A 21,652-nucleotide genomic window follows, 5' to 3' on the forward strand; every position below is an offset into this window, starting at 1 on the left:
ATTAACAGGGGCGAGAAAAAACTCCCTAGAATTGGAGATACATATAGGAAGACACTTCAAGCAGATCCACGACTCAAGGGCCTGACCCATCTGCCTAGGGTTCACTTACAGAACAGTAAGGTCTGTTCCTATAGGCTCAGCCTCCCTGGAAGCCTCCATGTGTGGCCATCAGTTCAGCTTAGTTCCCCTTAGGTTTCGAGCCCCTGCTCACCTGCTAATGGTCAACGGCGTGGCGTGTGTGGAGAATCTGTCCATATGACCATACTGTACGTTTATGAGCAGAGACATGTAAAACAGGTGTAGGACAGAAAATAGCCCCGTTTACAGGAACACGGCCTCCACACTGTCATTATGTTTTGGACAGCGAGGCCTGCTGCTTTATTTTGCTTTTTAGCTAAAGGGCCGTGTGCAGCAGTTTCTATTCCTTCTGTGGTTTATAAATGCGCTGCTCTGAGCTGGCAGTGGGGGGTTATAACTCTAAGCTAGATTTTTTGGGGGGGTTTAATAGAAGAGGAGAATTCACTTTGCCTAAAGCCATGGCTTTCTCAAGAACCTCTGGGTGGTATAACATCGTCTGTGAGCATTTTTGCATAATAAAGCTGTGCTGAATTAATGCCTGTGTGAGTGTTGTTTTACTAGGCTGTTTGTAAAAGATCTGGAAGGTATTCATCTGCTGTGTGTATGTGGTATTGGTTGTGCCAAGTCTGTGCTGCATAAATGCAGAACTGTAACAAAAGAGATTGATTTTCTACCAGTTGAGGCTTAAGCCAGGATGCAGATGAGTCTACAACAGCCAAGTGTTTTTTCAAGAAACACAGACTGGGCACATTAGGCTATATTTTACCATTAGAGAGACATTTCAGTTTTTTTTCCCCGGTTCAAAAAGTAATATATCTTAGTTGGCACTGAAAGCTTGGCCTGCCCTTTGTTCACAGTGAGTACAACTGCAACAGTTCGACCATAACACAAAACAGCTGATCAGAATGGCATTATTGCATCATCTGGAGCTTTTGCCAAAGCTGGAACAAATCGGTCATGACAGATCCATCAGATCGGAGTCAGATTTGGGCCGCATGCGCACCAGGGGCAGCTACCATGTGGTCAGACTCCGACTGCTGTGAGCATCCATGAAGCAGTAGTCAGCGCCTTATTAAGTCGGGTCGTAATATTTATCTGCAACAGTCAGGAGAGAAATGTTGAATCAAGCACGATTAAAGGCAACATATAAAAATGTTTAGTGAACTATTACAAACTGTTTGCCGGTGTTTGATAACAGGAAACAGTGCCCCACAAGCCTCCCCAAAACAGAGAGTGAACCACGCTCACCCACTCAGCTAAATAAAAGTTACACCGAGGTTGTAAAACTGCAGAAATAAATATATAAGTGAAACTACTACAAGCGTTAGGAAGCTTGATTTAAACCAGTTGTTGGTAATGGAATGGCTTGGCTCACCCTGCAGGTGAGTGTAATGTGCCACAAATGGTCCAAAATGGGAAAATTACGCGCAATTTGCACTTAGTAAGCATTCAGATGGCAAGTTGCGAGAAAAAAATACTTTCTTTCTTTCTCCGAAGGCTAGGGAAGAAATGTCAGCTCTGTGCTCCTTGCCAATGATTGTACTGGCTGGAGGAGAGCTTCCAGAACCCCCAAATACCACCACAACCCACCCACCTCTTTCCTCTCCTCTCTTCTCATGCCGTTTGAGGAGGCAAACCTGAGCTCTGAATGGTCCCACCACAGCCTTGGGCCTTTTTCTTTCTACTCTGACCGAGCTGGACTTTCATCTCACCACCACCTTACCCCCCCACCACTTGCCTGCCAGATATTCTAAAATGTTGTGCTCATTAATTCTGAAGGTCCAATCCAGTAAGTATGGGAAAAACACTTTGGAAACAAACATGTGCTCTTGTCATCACCATCGCATTCCTATCCAAGTGTCCTGTGTCCGTGTGTCTGTCTATGCAGTGGGGAAGTAAAACCCTCAGCATTAGTTAAGTCATGTTATCTATAAGGACAATATATTCCCATAGGTGCATTGGTTTAGCAAACCACACTAATTGGGTAAATATAAGGTCCTACAGTGCTAGACAGGCACATTTAACAGGATTTACACACACTCAGTATGCGGTGGAAGAGTAAGTCCACAGCAGCCATGGGCCATAAAAAGTTGGTTAACTGCTCATTTTGGTGATCAAAGTGCTTACTAAAACACTTCTACGATCCGCAGGGAGGCACGTTGAGGAGGTCGGAATTTATCCTCCCATTGCATTTTTAATCTAGTGTTGTAAAAGACTGCTATTTGACACTTCAGCAATAATTCAAGACAACAGCAATCAGAAGAAGTGTGAACACTGACATTGCTCCAAGCCAGGGTTATGTTACTGATTTAAGAGACACTAAATATGATTCCTTTTCATATATTTGTATTTTATCACCAGAATTATCAGTTAGTGCCTTGAGTAATTCCTCTAAAACTGTGAGATCAGAGTTAACTAGAGCACAAAGGGTGAAGTGACTGCAGTTGGAACAGGTTCCCACTACTGGCATAAACACTCTCACACTGCCCCCTAGAGGAGACCTTGTACAGTACATGTCAAAATAATATGCCCCGGGTTATTGGCAGAGAGTAGCCCTTTTACCAGTAAATGTGAGCCCAGATTTTGAAAACTGGCGAGGGACTGTATACACTCCTCATTACAGAATATTTCAGAAAATAATAAAAAATAATATTGCTTTTTGATCCAAAGGTTCCAAGCAGGAAAACCTGCTCTTTCATTTTTAATATTTTCAAAGAAATTGAAATCTTGAAAAAGAGGACAATGTAAATAATAAGCATCCAATTTTGTATACTACATGTCTTGCTTCTCCATTCTCATGTACACTATAGTTGTAGCTAACTAATCTTTGGATGTTTCCAAGCAATTACACTTGCCAAACTTCTTCATCGCTCTATGTAGGTGAAGTGGACTCCATGAGCTCCAATTCTGCTGTGTTTGCACTGAACTAGTTTATCGGTGTCTTCTTCTAAAGTGCGTTCAGGCATTGTTCTGTCCAATCTCTTTACTTCCTTCCTGTCTCAGACCATACCTTATGTCATTGTTTGCACAGCGTGCAGGGTTTAGAAAAAAAAACACAGTCAGCATTCATTCTGCAATGAAGAGAACATGCTGCAGTGAACCAGTTCTGCAATGTGCCCAGAGAGTAACGAAATTTAAGAGAGAGAAAAAGGTCAACACATTCCATATTTTTAGGGCTTGTGCATTGCAGCAGTGAGAGAGCTCTGTGAAAACAATCATGGAGAAAAAGAGACGCAGGTTAAGTGCAAATAAGTTGTGTGCATAGAAGATTGAGGACACATATCATTTCAAATTGTTTTTTTGTTTTGGAACATTTTGGTTTCTTCTATTTTCTTTTTGCACAGCACTGAAGTTGTGAGTGATCAGTGCTCCGTTTGCTCTGTGACTGGGCATGTCTGTGTGGCAAGGCTCACACGGCATTGCATGCCAAGGCAGGGAGGGAGCGAGAACGCTGCCCGTCCCAGCTTAACCTGCCCTGTGCTGGGGGGTGGGTGAGTCGGAGCAGAGGAGCAGGTCCGCTAGTATCCTCAGTCCCCAGGCTCCGCAGTGCTGCTTCCGAGCCAGGCAGGGAAGACTTCAGTTGGGACTGAGAATTCCCACATCTTCCACCCCTGGCCCTGCAGCAAGAGAAGGGAAGGGAAAAGCACATGGCTGGGGCTGGAGTTTAATCCAACTCTGCTGCTCTGGAGCAAGAAGATCGCATTAGAGAGAGAGAGAGAGAGAGAGAGAAAGGAGGCATGTGGAAAGAAAAGGAAGCATACGAAGGGCAAGAAAAAAAAAAACTATCCGTATTTGTGTGCACGCAAGTCTGTGTGTGTGTATGAGTGTGTGTGAGAGAGAGTGTGTGAGTGTCTTGTAATAAAAGTTTCCTACAGTGAGGCCTACATGTAACTGTTCATTATGTTCACCCTCAGTTCAAGTTTTCTCCTCTCACCCCCTCCATTTAGGTTCTGAGGTTGGGACTAGTCCCTAACAGTGACCCCCACAACATCTGATTTTGGCAAAGTTCTGGCTCGGATTCATACAGGGTCAGGTCTGTTATGCAGTAGCCTGAACTCTGGAAAACATCAAACTACAGAAAATAATGCAGCTGTTACAGTAAATAAAGTATAAGGCATACAGAGGAACAAAAAGTGAAAATAAAAAAATATGGCATGGCTTAAAAGTTTTTTTTATTTCCATGACATTTTCATGTTTGTTTAATGTTATGTTACTGTTGTTATTAAATAAATAAAATATATAGTCAGGGCAAGCATTTCAAATTCATAGTTCTTCAACCAGCTGGCCCATGAGGTTATTGCTTGTGAAAAGTCAAACTAAAAAGAAAATGTGGCTTGACCAACTGTCCATGACCAAGGTTAGGCTTATGCAAATACTTTGTCGTGGAGGTAATCATCGCAATGAGATTTTATCAACACACAAACATCTACAAACGCTATATGTGCAGTTCACCTCGCCATGTCAGAAATACATTCTTGTCGAGCCAAATCACACATGTCCCTTGTCCACATTTTCACTTTACTTAACACTTTATTTAGAACATTGCATGAAAAGTCACAGGAGACATTCAACATGGGAACACTCAATAATCAAGGTCAAAGTATCACACACGAATAAAGCTATAACTTTATTAGACCGTAATTTTGCAATATATTAATAATCTAATTTGGAATAACTGGCTTTAAATCAATTAGTCAGGCTATTACTGTAAATATCTTGTTTTCAACACAAAATAAACATTCTCTGAGACTATTAAAATACAATGTGGATGAAAGAAATGGTCACTGTTTATTTTATTATTACATTAATTATTCATTGCAATGTTACATGTTCAGGTCAGGGTTATTATTTGGCTTTAAAAAAACGTTGCTCAAGCGATTAATCACAATCTGGGTCTCATTTCTTCGGTCTACTCGGTAAAAATACGTTGCTCAAGAGGCACAGGTGGTTGAAGGTGGTTGCAAACGGCACACTTCACAGAAACAGTTTACAATTGGACATAAGAAAAACAAACCGTTGAAATCAGCAATATATTTAAAATAAGTAGTTTAGAAAATTTGGCATGGCTTATGTTGATCATATAGCCTATACGAACTTTTTCTTTTGGTGTTTGAGAATGAGACACATCAAGCATAATTAAGAAAAGCAAGTTAGGTTGAAAATATAGCACCCCTTGAAAATAACATTAAAATAGTAAATCTGTTAAAATAAACATATTTGGTTGGGAGCTCCTTAACACTCTGCAACAATGTGTTGAACTGAATCCAACCATAAATTTGTTTCATAAATTCTGAGATGGCAATTAATGATTATTCTCGCGCCTTACGTTCTAACAAGATGTTGTTAATCTCAGAACATTTTAAAATACGATCAAGGCCAAATAAAAACAAGCATACATAAATGAATATTCTGGCTCACATGTGCATGAGTAGCCTGGTCAATGAGACCACAGGGCTACTGCACATCCACAGATGTCATGGACCGAAATTCTGTTAGAAAGTGACTTGACTTACTAAAAATGTTTGAATTTGTAAAATAAAGCTTTAACCGCCGCTTTCTAGCCGGCTGTTATAGGACCACTCTGTTTGTCATCCCTTTGACTGTTCAATGGATATTTTAGCTATTTGCAAACAATGCAGTCGTTTTCCCGTCGCATTTTCAGATGGTTAAAATGTTGCCTCAAAGGCATACCATTAACTAGCCCACATTATCATGAATATCCGAGAGGCCCAGCTACTAGGCCTACTGTAGAGCCTCATGTTGACCGCGCTTTTTGTTTTTCAGGAAATTAAGATTATATGTTAGACATAGTTCATTCGTAAAAGGCCATTAAATATAAATGTAAAGTAATTTGGTTAAAATAATTAAATAAATGGTTCCTGGTCTTAAAAGTAGCATAGAGTCTACACTTATAGTTGGGCACAGTGCCTGGTTGTTAGCACAGGTTTGCCTCAATCAAGTTTCACCAACATTGTATCCAAAGTCCTGTCAAACTCTTCGTAGTTCCACTATATAGCCTGGCGCAAGAATAAAACATCTTCGCATAAGCTGTGTGTTCATTTTCATCACTCTAAAAGTGCTGAAGCAACGCGAAAAAGTAGGCCCACAAAGGCGTCTGAACTGGCATAACATCTACAGAACTATTTAAGTTGAGTACTGTTCAAGTTTGGAATAAAATTATACTTTATTTTTTAAATGTTGATGCAAAATACATTTCAAACACTTCGATTGCCTGAAGTCTTGATCATTGTAATTGAGCGTATGTGGTGATGTGGGTTTGCGCACAGGTATATCACAGGTCTCAGATATTTAATCATACTGATAAACTAACAAGACTGCTGTAGGAGTAAATCCTAATGTTATTCTACATGTCCTGAGATTTTTTTTTCAAAGAATCATTCTTTTCTGGACATGCTAAATGAATTTCCCCTTGGGATCAATAAAGTATCTATCTATCTATCTATCTATCTATCTATCTATATCTATTGACACACATGACATCAATGCTTTCTACTGGCACTTCGATTTCTATGCTAGGCCTATGTAATTTACATTTTTCTCACAGAACTTTGGACTAAAAGTCATAACGTTCATCTAAAGCTATGTGCTATTGGACAAACTGAACATTTCCCGAACGCTGCTATTCACATACACTGCCAGCTGACTCACGTGTGGACATAAACCATCACACCTCTCTCTCTCTCTCTCTCTCTCTCTCTCACACACACACACACACACACACACACACACACGCGCGCGCGCACACACACACACACACACGCACGCACGCACGCACGCACGCACGCGCACACACACACACACACACACACACACACACACACACACACACACACACACAGGTCCAGTCCAAAACTCGCAGACTCAAAACTTTACAGTGTAGGCTACCGGTTCTCTGATGCTTCCATACCAACATGAAATAGTCTGTAACAGATGTATTCTGTAGTGCTACCACCTGCACTTTCTCGACCTTTTCTTAAAGAGCAAGTATCAGAATAGTGCCCCTTCTCTTTTTACACACACACACACACACACACACACACACACACACACACACACACTCCGTGTTTCATCAATTGCCTCCACGAGACGACTGTAAGATCTCAGAGGAGCCCATCGTCTGTATTGCCATTCGTGAGAAAAAAAAGCAGACTGTGCACTGATACCATCATAAACACAAGGACATCTTGCTCTTTTGCACAATGGTGCAAAGCTATGAGGTCGAAGACTGAGCACTGTAGTTTTAAGATATACAATCGAAAACTGTACGACACGCGGCATCATCATCCAGTGCACTATTCCGAGTCTCACCTGCTTGAAAGCGTACGTATATTGTAATAAAATCTATAGGGCTAAATTTTGTCTTCTTGTACCTTGTGACGGGGAGTCGGATTGGATTGAAGCTGCAGACTTGGCGTGGGACGGTGTGGTCTCTCTCCGGGCTATTTTCCCCATCCGAAGAGCAAGGATTACATCTTTGCGAAGATACATGGATATGGAATAATAACAACGCTTCGACGGGATGACCAGGCGTTGAACTGCAGTGTTGCAGAAGCCTCAAAGCTATAACTTTTTCTGGGAGGCTCGGCAGTTTCGCTTCGAAATGGTAGGTTAGCAAGTAATTTTTTAATATATATTTCACGATTATCACGGGACGCGAAACGAGGCAGAATTTTTGATAGTCGGATCAGAACAGTATTTCGGTGTCTCTCCTTCCTCCTTTTCAAGGCAGTAACTCCTTTTCTTGTTGGTTTTCGGCCAAGAGGAAGGTCTGTGGGAAAGGCTACAGATGCAGGCATGTATTTACGTTATAAAGACGCGTAATGATTCAGATACTCTGCGTTTTGGCTTTTGTCCTTCAGCGAAAGTTATTTGGTGTTTGCCAGCGAGAGCATGGCAGCACAGATGTGTGTTAACCACGGGACTCAGAAGGCCAAGTTTAAGTTCAAAGCCAACGCGCTCTGGTGCCCGGTAGAGTTTGTTCAGCAGAAAATGGCCGCAGCCGGAGCCGCAGGCGCTCCGGCATGAATTTGAGCCACACACCGACAGAGGCGCTCCGTCCCTGGAAGTAGTCCTTGTCAGAGTGCCGTTGTTATACAACCAAGAGCGCTGACTTAATCTAACTACTTTGTAAGAGCACTCAGCTGCACGGTCTGTTTGTAAAACAATAATGTCTTGCATGGGAGTCCCCGCCACCAATTATTGCCGTAAATATTTTAAAATGTAAAAGTTTAATCCTAAATGTTAACTCAAGTTATTTGCAATTGTTTAGTAGCCTAATGCTGATTTGAAGTTTCCCAGGATCCGTTTATTTATTAAACAATATCTTACAGCAACAGTGCCGTGCAACTAGGCTGTAGCAATTATAACCTTCGTAATAATGTCAGTAATGCAACAACATTTTTTAAGTTACTTCAGTTGCAAGTCATCACTTAACATATGACATATGGTTTTAATGTTCGATGGAAGATGTTTTGCACAGACTTTTAAAGGAAGTAATGCTTTAACGGATCTGTATGCTCTGAGCTTTCCTCTGATTGCCTTTTTATACAATAATGTTCTAATCTGGTATTTTAGAAAAGGTAAAATAACACCACTGCTGTGCTTTTGAAGACGTGAAATAACATGGTATTTATTAGCCTAAGCTAATTGAAATGTTTGGTATAACATTGATCACTTTATTTTCTGTACTGACACTAGGCAGGGATTGATTATCTTATATGGTCTTAAATTGCATACTGTGTTAATGTTGATAAAGCTATTTTCGGCATCAATAGCCTAAACTTTGTAGGTGGCACGGTAGGCTACTTATTGCTGCACATAACTGTATAACAACACTTTGCCTAGTTACAGTGTGAAACAAGGAAGTCAATTATTTTTTCAGAATCCAAGGGTTTTGATGGAGAGTTTGTGTTCAGTGACTGTACGAGCATTCCTTCTCAACAAGATTATTTCCCATATTTCGTGTCATATCCGAGGCAGAGTAGACACTGTTTACTGCCGTGTTTGCCATGATTCAGACCAGTGTTGTCCGTTTGCTAACGTAGTGCAAAAGTGAAACTGGTTTCTATGGTTCCTGTAATGGCAAGGGTATATTTTCCTGCGTGAGGTTTACAGTAAAGTTCACTAAAGTAGCCTAATAAAACTGTCCCATTTCCTAGTCATTGGTTAGGACTACTGTCATTCATTTGTTTTGTTTCAAAAAGCCTATACTTTTGGGAGTAGTCAATTTATAGGACCTGAAAGATTTATTAATTAGCTTCTTTGTCATTAATAGAATTTGAAAATGGGTTATTTTAGGTTTTGCATTAACGTATAGGCCTACAAATGAGCCTGGGACAACACAGCTAATGAACAGGTGCTCCATGTGTAAGCCCTCTCCAAAGTGATATTGTTTTGCGCTTGTAAAATATAAAATTACTGACATAAGTGACACATGATCATACCTGTTCTTTATCTGACTTTTGTCAACGCGTGCATACAGTTTTTAAGTGATGACGTGATGTTTTTGCCTTATATATTCAGTTAAATGCATGAATGAGGGCATTCATGCCCACACTGTGACGCGGTGTCCTCAATAACCCTTACCGCTAGATTGTAACACGATGTAGGCTAAGTTGTAGTGAATTTGTTCGGAATACGCGCAACCCTTACTGACGTGACTGTCGCAGCTCATGCTGGGAGCACAGACGGAGGGTGGGAGTTTCAGTGCGCAAGTGCTTGGAGGAGAGAGAGTCGCTCGTTACTTCTCTTGTAAACCAAACTTTCAGACGTCGTTCCTGAGCTTCGTACTGGGGCGAATGAGGATTCTGCTTTGTTGATTTGGAGTAGGCTACGCATGTCGTTGGACAGAGAATATTAGGGTTACTGCTTCTTTAAGTTCTTTTTTGGGATGGGCTATTTTCATAACGTCATTTCATTCCTCCCTCTTTTTCATTTTCTCATTCTTTGATTCTTACTCCCCACATTTCCTAAATGGAACAGATTATCCGACCCTCCACATTGTCTTGCTTTCAGAATTTTTATTCAAACTTTTTAGTTTTACATTCCTCATTTTCGGCAACTGACTTTTTCTGGCGTCACGTTATTTTCGGAGGGCAGATATTTTAACGGACGTAAACTGGAGGTGGCGATGGTGGAAGTGTTGATGATGATGGTGATGATGAAAATGATCTGTGAAAAATGATCCACTAACTTGTCTGTCTTTGCCACTTGCCAAGTCATACGCTCCTTTTCACCATGATGTATTCACCCCTCTGTCTAACTCAGGTAAATTACTTGTTTCTTCTGTGCTAACGCGCTCTCCGTGTGTGTGTGTGTGTGTGTGTGAGTGTGAGCGGGAGAGAGAGGGAGAACGTGGCTAATGTGTTCGTCGACGCAGATTTCAGTTTAGAAAAGGGCGGGATGCGCGTTGGAATACACTTTTGGAATATTGCAAACTTGAGAGTGTAATTTAGTCAGTTGTTTTTCGTAGTCCTCGGTCTGTAACACTATAACTGAACCTATCAGGAATTAATGTTCTATTTCAGTGCCAACTTAGGTCAATACCTGGGAAATAACTGGAATTATAATTTGGCAAGTGTCAGGAAAGTGTGTAGCCCTATAGGGATGTAATGTGGAGGTATGCTTAAAATTACTTTCAATTAAGATGATTAATAACCAATAATTGACTGTGCCCATGCTAGGTCATAAATGTTGTTAGTAACTGGGGAATTTTACCCTTAACTATCTGGGGCATTATAAGGCCTAATAATGAAGCTATGAATTGCTGATAAGATATTACATTCCTCTTGGAAAAATATTTGTAGGACTGTAATATTTTGAGGACCATAATATTTCTTTAAATAGCCTGTTATTAAGAGAAATTATTGAAGAAATTATAAGTACACTATGGTCAAGGGACACTAGCTGCTATTCCCCCCCAGAGTTGCACTTTTTTAATTTTGTAAGTGGGAGAAACTAAAGTTAGCTTTATGAATTACTTATATGGAATAGTGTGACTTGTTGACTATGTTAGGTTTTGTTGGTTTACTTTCTTTGATTGCGTTGTGGTGTTCGTATCTGTGAGTACAGGCTAATAAGTTTTTACATGTGCTGGAAAAACAATGTGTGTTTATAGTTGTGTTTATTATTCACCTAAACACACTTCCTATTTAAAAATGTTTTGTCAGTAAACACACATTGTTTGTCATCGTACTATGTAGCACGAAGGAGAAGACCATGATTACCCTAATAGTTTTGATTTGGAAGTCATCTCTGGTATATGCTGAAATGGAATGAAATATGCTGAAATTCTTCTTCCCAGATGTAGAATTGAAATAGGGACAAAGGGTTTTTAAGGTCAGTTAGTGGCACAGGCGGCTTACAGTACTGCATATTGACATGAGAAATGGGGTGATATTTTAGATGGACTTGACTGCTGTGCTGGACTTTGCTCTCAGAATAGACTAGCAGAAAAGCAGAGAACACTTTTGTCTTGTTTTACTGTTTGCTTAAATTACTTGACAGGACACATTTTAAGTCTACGATCATCTGAACTAATAAACTTTCAGAAAGTTTCTCGAACAAAATGTTGAGTCCGTTCCTTTGAAGCTGAATTTCAATCCAAGTTTGGAAAAACATTCTCAGTATTTCCCTAAAGAATAGCATTACACAGAAAACAGGTTTTGCTTCAACAGTTTGAAATGTATTTTCAGTTCTGTTAATACTGAACTATTATCTTGCATTAAATATGAAGAATTTCTATGCATGGCATTTGGCTATTAGTATATATAGTCAAATCAGAAAAACACCCCATCTGTTTATATTTCCTGCACATGGCTTATTAATATTGTGACCTCTCCTCAAAAAAGTTTAATTTATTGCATTGCTGATCAGTGTATTTTTATATAGCTAGCAAGTATATTGATGTTTATATATTTTGGTCTTATAGTAATTGTATTTATTGTGTTCTTGTAGTAATTTATGAAAACCCAAAAGATGGGCACAGAAAGGCGCTTAGTCGCTTTACATATTTGATTTTCATTCATGCCGAAGATGTGTGGAAAATGAAATCCCTCACACGCAAAAGGCACGATTCACAATTCCTCACCATACATATGAATAGTTTTTCCGCCGCCTGGCATTTATGACCTGGATCTAAATTTAAGTTTTGTTCAGTAGCCCATAACCCCTATGTGAAGTCTGAATTCACCTGTATATTGTTATAATATTGTCATATTTAGTTTTTGCCCACTGTGGGCCTCTGCGTTTAGCCATAGAGATAATATTACGGAGAAGAGAATATTCTGAAGAATCATAAAATCTTGGACCCTATTCATTCCGGCTGTCTAATAATAATTGGCCTGCAGTAAGAGTCTGTATCCCTATGGTTCAGGAAAACAGACCTGAATGTAAGGGTGCTCCAAATAGTACCTCGATACAGTGAGTTTGGTGTCGAGTTGGCATTCGGCTGTAGTCTGTTTTCCGTATGTAAACTTTCAGGAGTAGGGAGCCTAACGTGCTTTCTCTCTTTCTCTCTCTTCTTTTTCTTTTTTTCTCTCTCTCTGTCGTGTCTTTTTCTTGTGTTTTTTGAGCTCTGACAGCACCTGCAGACTCCTGCTTTTGCTGTTTAATTTCTGCTCTGATGTGTGGTGCTCTGAGGGTCAGTACGGGCAGACAGGCTGACTTGGTGTTGGCTGCCAGGCAGGCAGTGCAGGGCTGCAGAGCTTAGAGTGGCGAGGCCCTGGTGCCGGGCAAGTGTGTGTGTGTGTGTGTGTGTGTGTGTGTGTGTGTGTGTGTGTGTGTGTGTGTGTGAGGCACAGAGGAAGGCAGGACATGTGCCAGACATTGCAGCTACGTTGGCAAACTTGAGGGGCCTTTGCACTGCCCATGCACGAGGGAAGACTCCAACACAGGCACAGTGTTTAACTCCTTTCTTGCCTATTCGTCCAGCACATCAGCTCCATATCCATAGTGTTTGCGACTGACTCTGTAATGCAGCTAAAGCAGCTTTTAAAAAAGAATGTGCCGAACTGCTCTCGTGAACATTGTGCACAAGAGAAGTAGGACGAAGGCTTGTGTCAAAACTCACAAAACTTCAGCCAAAATTGTTGGTGTTCTTTGCATTACAGTCCTGTGCTTGTGATAATGGCTTGCAGAATATGGCTTAATAGTGTAATGTGCATTGTTTTACTAATGTGTTTGAATGAGCATAATTTCTGTTGAGTTATTCCTATTGAGCACTGCCAATGCTTTACATATATGCAACTTGCGGTTTCTCTCTTAAATAGTCTCTCTACAAGAAGGTCTATTCCTCACTTAATTCCGTAAGGCTTAAAAAAATACAGGAGCTAAACACTTTTTACAGTTTCAAAGTATGTCTAGTAGTCAGTGTGAAAGTATGAATGAAGTATTACTTCGCAAGTTTCCCCCCAGAACTCTCTGCATAATAAATAACATGTTGATGTCCTGTCAAAATGATGGCATCGCAAAATGTACCAAGCTGCATTTGAAGTATTGGCCTAACCTTAGGAGATTTGTATTTTTTTTTTACCTGCAATTTAAATACATTTAATTAGTGCTATGTGGCAGAGCCTGTTTGCGGTCCCCTGCCTCTGTGCCAACATGCTTCGGTATCCGTTGGAGCTTGCCTCTCCCTCCGACTCTCCATTCCCAGGGTGCTGGAACAGTGCTGTCCTGCCCCCATTTCTCATCGATTCACTCTGTTGGAGCTGCAATTAGCACCCCATGGGAGCGGCCTAGCCAGCCAGCCAGCGCCGGGCCCAAGATGGCCCGCTAGTCCCGCAAATTATTTTAACATCTGACAACGTGCCAGGCCGATTGCCCCATATCCTGGTCCACGCTGCACCGCGTCGAACAGAGCCACTGCCTGGATTTGTCTTGAGCAAAGTTTTATTTTTCATACTTTGTTTCCCGTCATGTGCTTCAAGCCTAAACTGCACATGATAATCATCTCACCCCCCCACTCCCCCACCCCCACCCTTCGCTGAGCCATGGCCTCTCTCTCTCTCCCTCTTCCATATTTCTTTCTTTACAATTAAAACAAAGAGGCAGTGAACTTGGGTGAACTTCTCACGTTGTATCTCAATCTTTCACAGGAGCGCGCTCTTGTTTTTAATTCGCCGTGAACGCGGTGAAATGTAGAGTTCAGCTGGCTCGGCCCGACGTGAGAGAGGCTGTGCTTCCTTTGTCTCAGTGTTGCGCCCGGGCTATCGGGGACGAATAAAAAAAAAAAACAGCCCCGGCGATTTAATTAATTCTGAAGCGTTCTCCACCCCTATTCCATGATTGCACACATTGTGTTTGAAGTGCCGCTCGTTGGTCTCTCCCAAACTCCACGGTCCCCCCAAAGAACCCCTGCTGAGCATTCGACTGGTCTTCTGTGAAGCAGAAATGCGTGCCCCACTTTTCCCCGCTGTGGAGCCCTGAGTGGCGGCCGCGTGGCCAAGTCCTCTCTCCCAGCGGCCCCGGAGAGCTGGCGGGTGCGGCGCGTCCAGAATGACACGGACTCCCCACATGCCAATCAGTACTTTAATGAAGTTATTTTGACTGTCCGCTCCTGGGTGTTTTGCCACCCCTCTCCGCTCGTCTCCTCGCCTTAAAAAACCATCACTTATTCATGTGGGGGGAGTGAGAAAATGGGGACGGCGCGTCGCAAAGTGGAGCAGCGCCGGCAACTTTTCATGCGCTGATCCCGGCGACAGCCGTGGTTGTCACCAGAGAGTGAGCTAGTGGGAGGTTTTTCTGTGTTTAGTGGGGGTTAGGGTGGAGTGGTGGGTGGGTGTTAGCGTGCGTGCGTGTGCGTGTGTGTGTGTGTGTGTGTGTTGGGAGGGTGATGGGAGTGGGGTGGGGTTGGGTTGGGTGCTTTTGAAACACACTCACCGTTATAAAAAGCCCAGAGCTCTTGGCATAATGTAGGATTCCATGTGGCCGTGGCAGATGTCTGTGGAGGGCTGGCTGCGTTTCATATCACATCCAGGTTCCTCGGTGGGGAGCATGGTGAGCATTTCTAAATATTTACATTATTGCCAAAAGAAACACCCTGTTTGAATTCCACCTGAATGTGCAGCTTGCGCTGCAGCCAAAAGATTATCTGAGGATTGTGCCACAAGTGCTGTTATTTGTTGCACGATGCCGTTGTGTTTGTTGCAAAGTAAGCATGCTTGGACGACACGCATCGTAGCGAATGTGTTGCCTTGACGTTTTTTGTTTTTTTTCAGTTTCAGCGTGTGTGTGTGTGGCTGGGATGAGAGAATGTTGGCATGATTTCATTGTTTGAGTTTAATTGAAGTGTGTGCCAGGGCAAGAAAAGCATTGGAGATGGCATGGTAGAGAGATAATGCCAGTGAATGAGTTGCGGGGTCTCGTACTCCGAGTATCTGGGCTTCACAGCAGAGGGCCATTGTGAGTGGAGTCTGCTCTCTTGGCAGCCATGTTGCTGATGGAAACACTCTGAAAGCTTCCAGCAGAAAGGGGATCTAAAAAATAGAGCGCTGGCGTGGCATTGGACGATGTTCCCCTTAAAGATTTTGTGAATCAGTCTTTGTTCTTCTCCTGTGCTGATCTCTTCTTGCGAGTGATTGTATCTTGTAAGAAGTTAATTAAGGAGGATATCCAATTGAAATGTAAAGCTCTAAATGTCAGGGCACATTTCTTCAAGTTTTGTCAAGCTCTGAGGTCTCTTGTAGCTCCATTACAAAGTGCTGTAAATAGATCAGCTCACTATATCATTTGCTTGGTTGGGAAAATATATTTTATACACACGAGTGACATGGAAGGGGGCTTGGTGGTCTGAGAGACACCTCTCTGTTTCCTCTCGTCCGCTCACGTCCGCTCCTCAACTCCATGACAAGCCATGGCCGTGCTGAAGACTCTGTGGGAGATGAGCTCCTTGTTTGGGATGACAATTGAGACAAAGGTGGAACTGAAGGGGGCTCAAGGCATCAAAAGCAAATGCTCTAAGTCCTCCATCCCTGACTCCCTGCCTCCACCTTCCACACCACCACCACCACCCTCTGGAGGTGCTCTCCCAAAGGGCCAGGCCACATCTTTTTATTTTATGGAGAGGGAGGAAGCTTGTTTCTTTTTCTTTTCTTTTTTTTTCTTTCCTGGAGCAGGGATATGGAGTCTTATGTGCTGACCAACTGCTTGGCCGGTGGAGGAGAAGTCACATGCAGCTGAGATAACTGTTTCTACGTGCAGAGCTGCAGAGGGCTTTCCTCTCCTCAGATAGAGGGACTTAGTCTTGCAGCTGGATGTTGGGATAAGCCTGTTAACATGTATTTGTACATTTAAATGTATTTATTTGAAATACTTTTTAAAATCAAAAGTGACTTTCAAGTGAGGAAAGTTGCAGCTCAGGAAAGTATAATATAAAAGGACAATGAAAGAAGTCACATGTCATTTTTATCATGAGTTCCTGATAGTAGTAAAACAAATGTCATGTTTTATGTATTATGTGGTTAGTGTTCATTGATTTACGTATGTGCTCACTCACTTGGAAACTGGTAGCACCTGAACAGTTCTAATGTGGACTCATTCTGAAATGTAACCCACACAGAAACTGTCAGTGCAAGTTTCCCATTCTGATCATAACGGTGACTGGAAGTATGCAAAGAAGCTTGCCTGTGCAGCATGGGCTTGTTGTGGCTGTGGTGTGCTGACCTTCCTTCTCTCGCTTCCGTCGGCCCCTCGTAGGTTATCCACCCACAGGGGGCTGCCATCTTTTTCCTGCCTTTGCCAGGCTTTGGTGTTGCACACTGGCCCTCTGTAGTGCAGTCTCACACATGCCACGAGTGTTTCACCAAAGAGCAGCTCACTCTGCCATGATTCTGACGGGGTAGTAGCCTGGCTCTGGTGCTGGAGCCAGTGAGAATCCGGACCTTGTAGCATTAGCTCTGTAGGATTAGTTCTAGGTTACAATTTAGATTGAAATGTGGGTTCCACTTGGATCATGGTGGGGGAGGGGAAGCAGTCTTGTTAATGGGATGACTTTCAGAATCGTTTAGAAGTCTTTTAGAAAAAAAAAAATCGTTACTGGTGGTGCAGTGTATCAACTTGCCCGTCTAGGTTTGCCACCCTTGCATGGCAAAAAAAATATTTGAATACAACGTGATCAGTACCTAAAATAATGTTATGGTTGCCGAAGTTTCAGACATGCTGCCACAACTTCACAATTAGTGTCCAAAGTGAAAGGAGGAATTACTCTTCGTCTTATCAAACGTGTGCTAAGAAGATTGATTAAAAATTGTAATATGATCAGGGCTTGGCCTGTTAAACCAAGTGCATTATGATTTACTGAAGGCTTCAAAAACTCCATAATCCCAAGGACAAGCAACCGTGTGCTTCATAAGCCCAGCATGGAAGTTGCCCTCACATGCATTGTTCATTGTTTCTCCCCGCCTTGACTTTGAGCGATGACTTATCTCAGTTATTGAATTATACGTTGTGCAGGAAATTGAAAGGCTCTAATTCCTGCCGCATGCCTGTGGTCATGACCATTCTCGTTATGCGTCTCAGTGAAAGCAGCGTCTTCTTCCTCTTACAGCAATGAAAATATTTGCCATGTTCCACTTTATTAGCCTTTAGGGAAACGCTGTCACTTTTCTGGACTTTTTTCTATTTGCAATGTGTCATTAAAAGGTTTGGATAAATATTGTTTTAGTATTGAGTAGATTGAAGTTTAATAATTGTGCTCGCTTGACATACTAATTTTCCGTATGGTCGACCTGAATTGAACTCGGGCGGCTACAACGCGATTGGCTCTTTTAGCTAGACATGACAGCCAGCCCAAACTCCTGATATTGGCAGCGGCGAAAAAGCTTGAGATGGTGAGGTGGCTTTTTGATGAGACGCCAACCGCCTGCTGCTTCCCCCCGTACCTCGGCATATGACCGAGATGAAAAATCCGCTTGGCAAAGAAACCGCAGTAGCACAGCACTGTCACTGTGAATCTGTAGTGTCTCTGGGCAGAGGGATGTGATATATCACACAATAAATCCCTGTCAACACACAGACACTGCTTAATGCAGAGATGGACCGCGAGTGCGGAAGCAGTGGCCGTCCCAAGAGGGAGATCCTCTTGCGCTCGTTGAAGGGCTTGGAGTTTTTTTTGGCCGAGATTCTCCGCTCCAGAGCCAGTCCCCGGCCATAAGCTAAATTCATTTTTTAAAGCAAAATCCATGTCCAAAACAAAGAAACGTTAACATAAAATCTTGAGTAAATTATACGCTCGCGGTGAGCCAGGAGATACATCGATATCGATCTGCATCTGCAGTGAGTGATGGGGCCTCTTTGTTTCTGCTTTTCTTTTGCTTGAGAAGCGTTTTTGGACAGGAGCAAATAAAAGAAAACAGTTTGGCTGAAGCCAGTTGCTGATGCAATGGGAGAGAGTCAGTGTGCATTTGAGTTTTGCAAGGACACTTGCAAGGTGCAGCGAGTGTGCGTGTGAGAGAGTGAGAGTGAATCAGTGTGTGTGTGTGTGTGTGAGAGAGTGACTGAGTGTGTTTGTGAGGGTGTGTGATTGTATGGGAAATGTACAGTAGTTTTTGTTTGACAGCAGGACAGGTGGGGGCTTTTGGGGATAAGGAACAGGGGGAAGGGTGGGCCTATGGGAGCTGTCAGAGGCCATGTCACAGGATGGACACCTGTAGTGAGTTTGGAAAGGCCTGGACTCAATTCCCTGCTCCTGCTAGAATTTATTGCTTAGCTGGCATGGGTGAAATATGTTTAGCAGGCGTTCTCCTCCTTCCCCCCTCGTTTTCTCTCTCCTACTCTTTCTCTGCATTTGTCTATCTTTTTTGTTGTCATGTTTTTGTCTCGCTGTTCCGTTCATCCGCAATCCCATCCCCCGCTGTGGGGGTTCGAGAAGCCTAAAGACAAACGCACAGTGCATCTATTCATTCATTCATTCTTAGCCTTTCTCTCAGGCTGTCCTTTAAGAGCATCCTGCCTGCACACACTGATCTCACAGACATGACACTGCTCTGTGTGTGTGTGTGTGTGTGTGTGTGTGTGTGTGTGTGTGTGTGTGTGTTTGTGTGTGTGTGTGTGTGTGAGAGAGAGAGAGAGAGAACCCCAGGCCCCCAGGTCCCTCTTTGCTCCTCCATCTGAGCACACTCTCCATTTCAACACACATCAACAACCCTCAGAGGTGTCATAAGTGAGACCCAACGAGAGAGGGAGAGAGTGTGACGGAGAGAGAGAGAGAAAATCACAGGGAGCGAAAGAGAGCGAGAGGGACTGAAGGAAAGAGAAAGAGAGCCAGAGGAGGGTAGAGAGAGAGAGAAAGAGAGAGACCATCCGGATAAGGACAGATACTGGGCACTGAGTGTGAGGGAGAGATAGGGCAACGGAGAGGAGTGAGAGAGAGAGAGAGAGAGAGAGAGAGAGAGAGAATGGTGAGAAGAGAAAGTGAGAGAGCAGGCTGTGGAGAGAGAGAGAGAGAGAGAGAGAGAGAGAGAGCTGCAAGCCTCAGAGGTGTACTTATTACATGTCCAGACAGGGATCTTTGCGAATTAGGATCCGTGCCAAAGTGCTTGGGTGCTCGGAACGAGGACACGTCAACATTTGGCTTTGACCTAATATGACTTGGTAGCGTTGGCCATGCAGATTTAGGCCAGGCGGCAGAGTTGCACCACAATCCCTGGCGATGCTAAGCCCCTTCTAATGTCCTTTCTTAGTTATGAAATACTTTACATATCTGTGCCCCCGTGGACTTGTTTCCTCACAGACTCGCTACGCCCCCCCCCCACCCCACCCCCAACCACACATCGCACCATTCCGTCCCTCCACCTACCCACCCACCAACCCCTCCACACGACCTTCCCCAAGCGATTTTTACTCAATGTGCCACGGTTTTGCAATGCAGCTGGTCTGTGTTGGCTGAAACAAAGGACTTGAGCCCACAGGGTTTTCTGACACGAGCAGTCAGTTTGAGTAATTCATGAATGAAACCCTTGCTGACGGACACCCATTGACTTGCGTCACTTCGGTGAACCTAATAACTGAACACTAGCCTTCAGAAGGTTGTCTGTTTTATTCATTATTCGCAAGTGGCTATTGATATACGATTAAGCAACGACTCAGACAATATATATGCCATTCAGCCCCACGGGAGCAGTTTCACTCCGTATGGTGCTGTTTCCAACCAGCAGACCGCAACCAGCGTGTGTGTGTGTATTTATGGCAAGCATTTATACACCGGCAGAGAGGAGGGAAAGGGCAAGTGGAGGGATTTCCAAACAGTCCATCAGGCAAGGTGACTTGTCAGCCAGGCCGTCGCCCTGTAAAAGCCCCCTGCCAGGCAAAAACAACTGCTCCAGTGAATGGCAGTGCAAAGCCTAAAGCAGCCAGCACAGCTTTTTAGGCCAAAAATCCTCCCCCTCCTCCTCCTCCTCATCCACGCAGGAAGAAAAGAAGGAAAACACAGATATTAAGAAGGAAGCAGAGTTTAAAGCGCAGGCTTTGGTGCAGGCTCCGAGTGGTGCCCAGTTGTGGCACGACAGGGATTAGGGAGATTAGCCTGGTGGCGGGTTATGTAATTGAATGTAACAGAAGAGCGGTGGGGTGGGACGACGCTATCTGAGAGCTCCTGGGAAGCTAAGATGACAGCTCTTTAGTCTGCGTCGGAGTCGCGCCTCTTCTCTTCATGAGAAGGAAGTCTCTCTTCTTCTTGTTCTCTCTGTCTCGCTCTCTTTTAACTCTCTCCTTTACCCTTTGTGTCTTTCTCTCACACACTTTCTCTCTTCCTTGCTCTCATTTTCTCTCTCTTGATCCCTTTGTCTCTCACACTTTCTTCCTCACTCTGTCACTTTCTCTCTCTCTCTCTCTCTCTCTCTCTCTCTCTCTTTCTCTGTCACTGTCTCTCTTCCCACCCACACCTGCTCTCTGAGGTTTCTGGAAGAAAGCTGGTTTTGATTCAGAGGAGGGGGGGGGGTCAGGCAGAGTTTACTGTCCTCACGGGCCTGAAGCAGATAAAGTGCAATGGGGATACGCTCCTGGTATTTGTGGAGCTTTAGGTACACGCTGTTCAGAAGCCACCCTTCTCATGTGTCGTCTTTAAAGAGTCGGGTTCAGCCGAGTTCGTTTTTGATCTCTCGCTGACAATGTGACAGGGAAGTCTGTTGCTTAGCATATAGCTGGAAATCAGGTGAACGGGAGGTTACGGTGTACAGTGCAGGGGAGGCATCAGAGTGTTTGCCCATTGTTTCGTGTGGCGGAAGAATATTGGTGTACGATCCATGGTAGATCATTTACAGAGGGTTCCGTGACTTCTGATATTAGCTGTCAGTGCCATATTGTCTCCGAATCTGGAACTGGTTTTGATTTGGCATTTTTTCTGTGTTTGTGGTAGAAAAGTGAAAACGTACATTTTCGGTTAGAAGTGTCAGAAGTGGTAAGTGTCACTACTGTGTTCAGAGCATTGTATATATGCGTACATATATCTCTGGAAAAGGAAACAGATGTTCCTACTCAATAGTTAATCAAAGCAATAGCCTGTGTGGTCCATATTTTCAAACTCAAAATCACATCTAATGGTTGTACTGATTCAGGT

At 43.2% G+C, this 21,652-nt stretch overlaps 1 protein-coding gene across 6 annotated transcripts in view; it reads left to right on the forward strand.

Annotated features, from left to right (window-relative positions):
- The first annotated feature begins 7,315 nt into the window (after positions 1-7,315).
- The window catches only part of nfic (nuclear factor I/C), a 93,608-nt gene continuing 79,271 nt past the window's right edge, over positions 7,316-21,652 (forward strand). For 5 of the 6 annotated variants that reach the window (XM_048253552.1, XM_048253557.1, XM_048253554.1 and 2 more), the window contains exon 1: positions 9,667-10,365. In XM_048253552.1, coding sequence (XP_048109509.1) covers positions 10,336-10,365 — 30 coding nt within the window. In that variant the 5' untranslated portion in view covers positions 9,667-10,335. Of the gene's footprint in view, positions 7,703-9,666; positions 10,366-21,652 lie in introns of those variants that run through there. The other variant, XM_048253553.1, reaches the window with a different exon arrangement.

Source organism: Alosa alosa, chromosome 9 (assembly GCF_017589495.1).
Source record: "Alosa alosa isolate M-15738 ecotype Scorff River chromosome 9, AALO_Geno_1.1, whole genome shotgun sequence".
NCBI classification, from domain to species: domain Eukaryota; kingdom Metazoa; phylum Chordata; class Actinopteri; order Clupeiformes; family Clupeidae; genus Alosa; species Alosa alosa.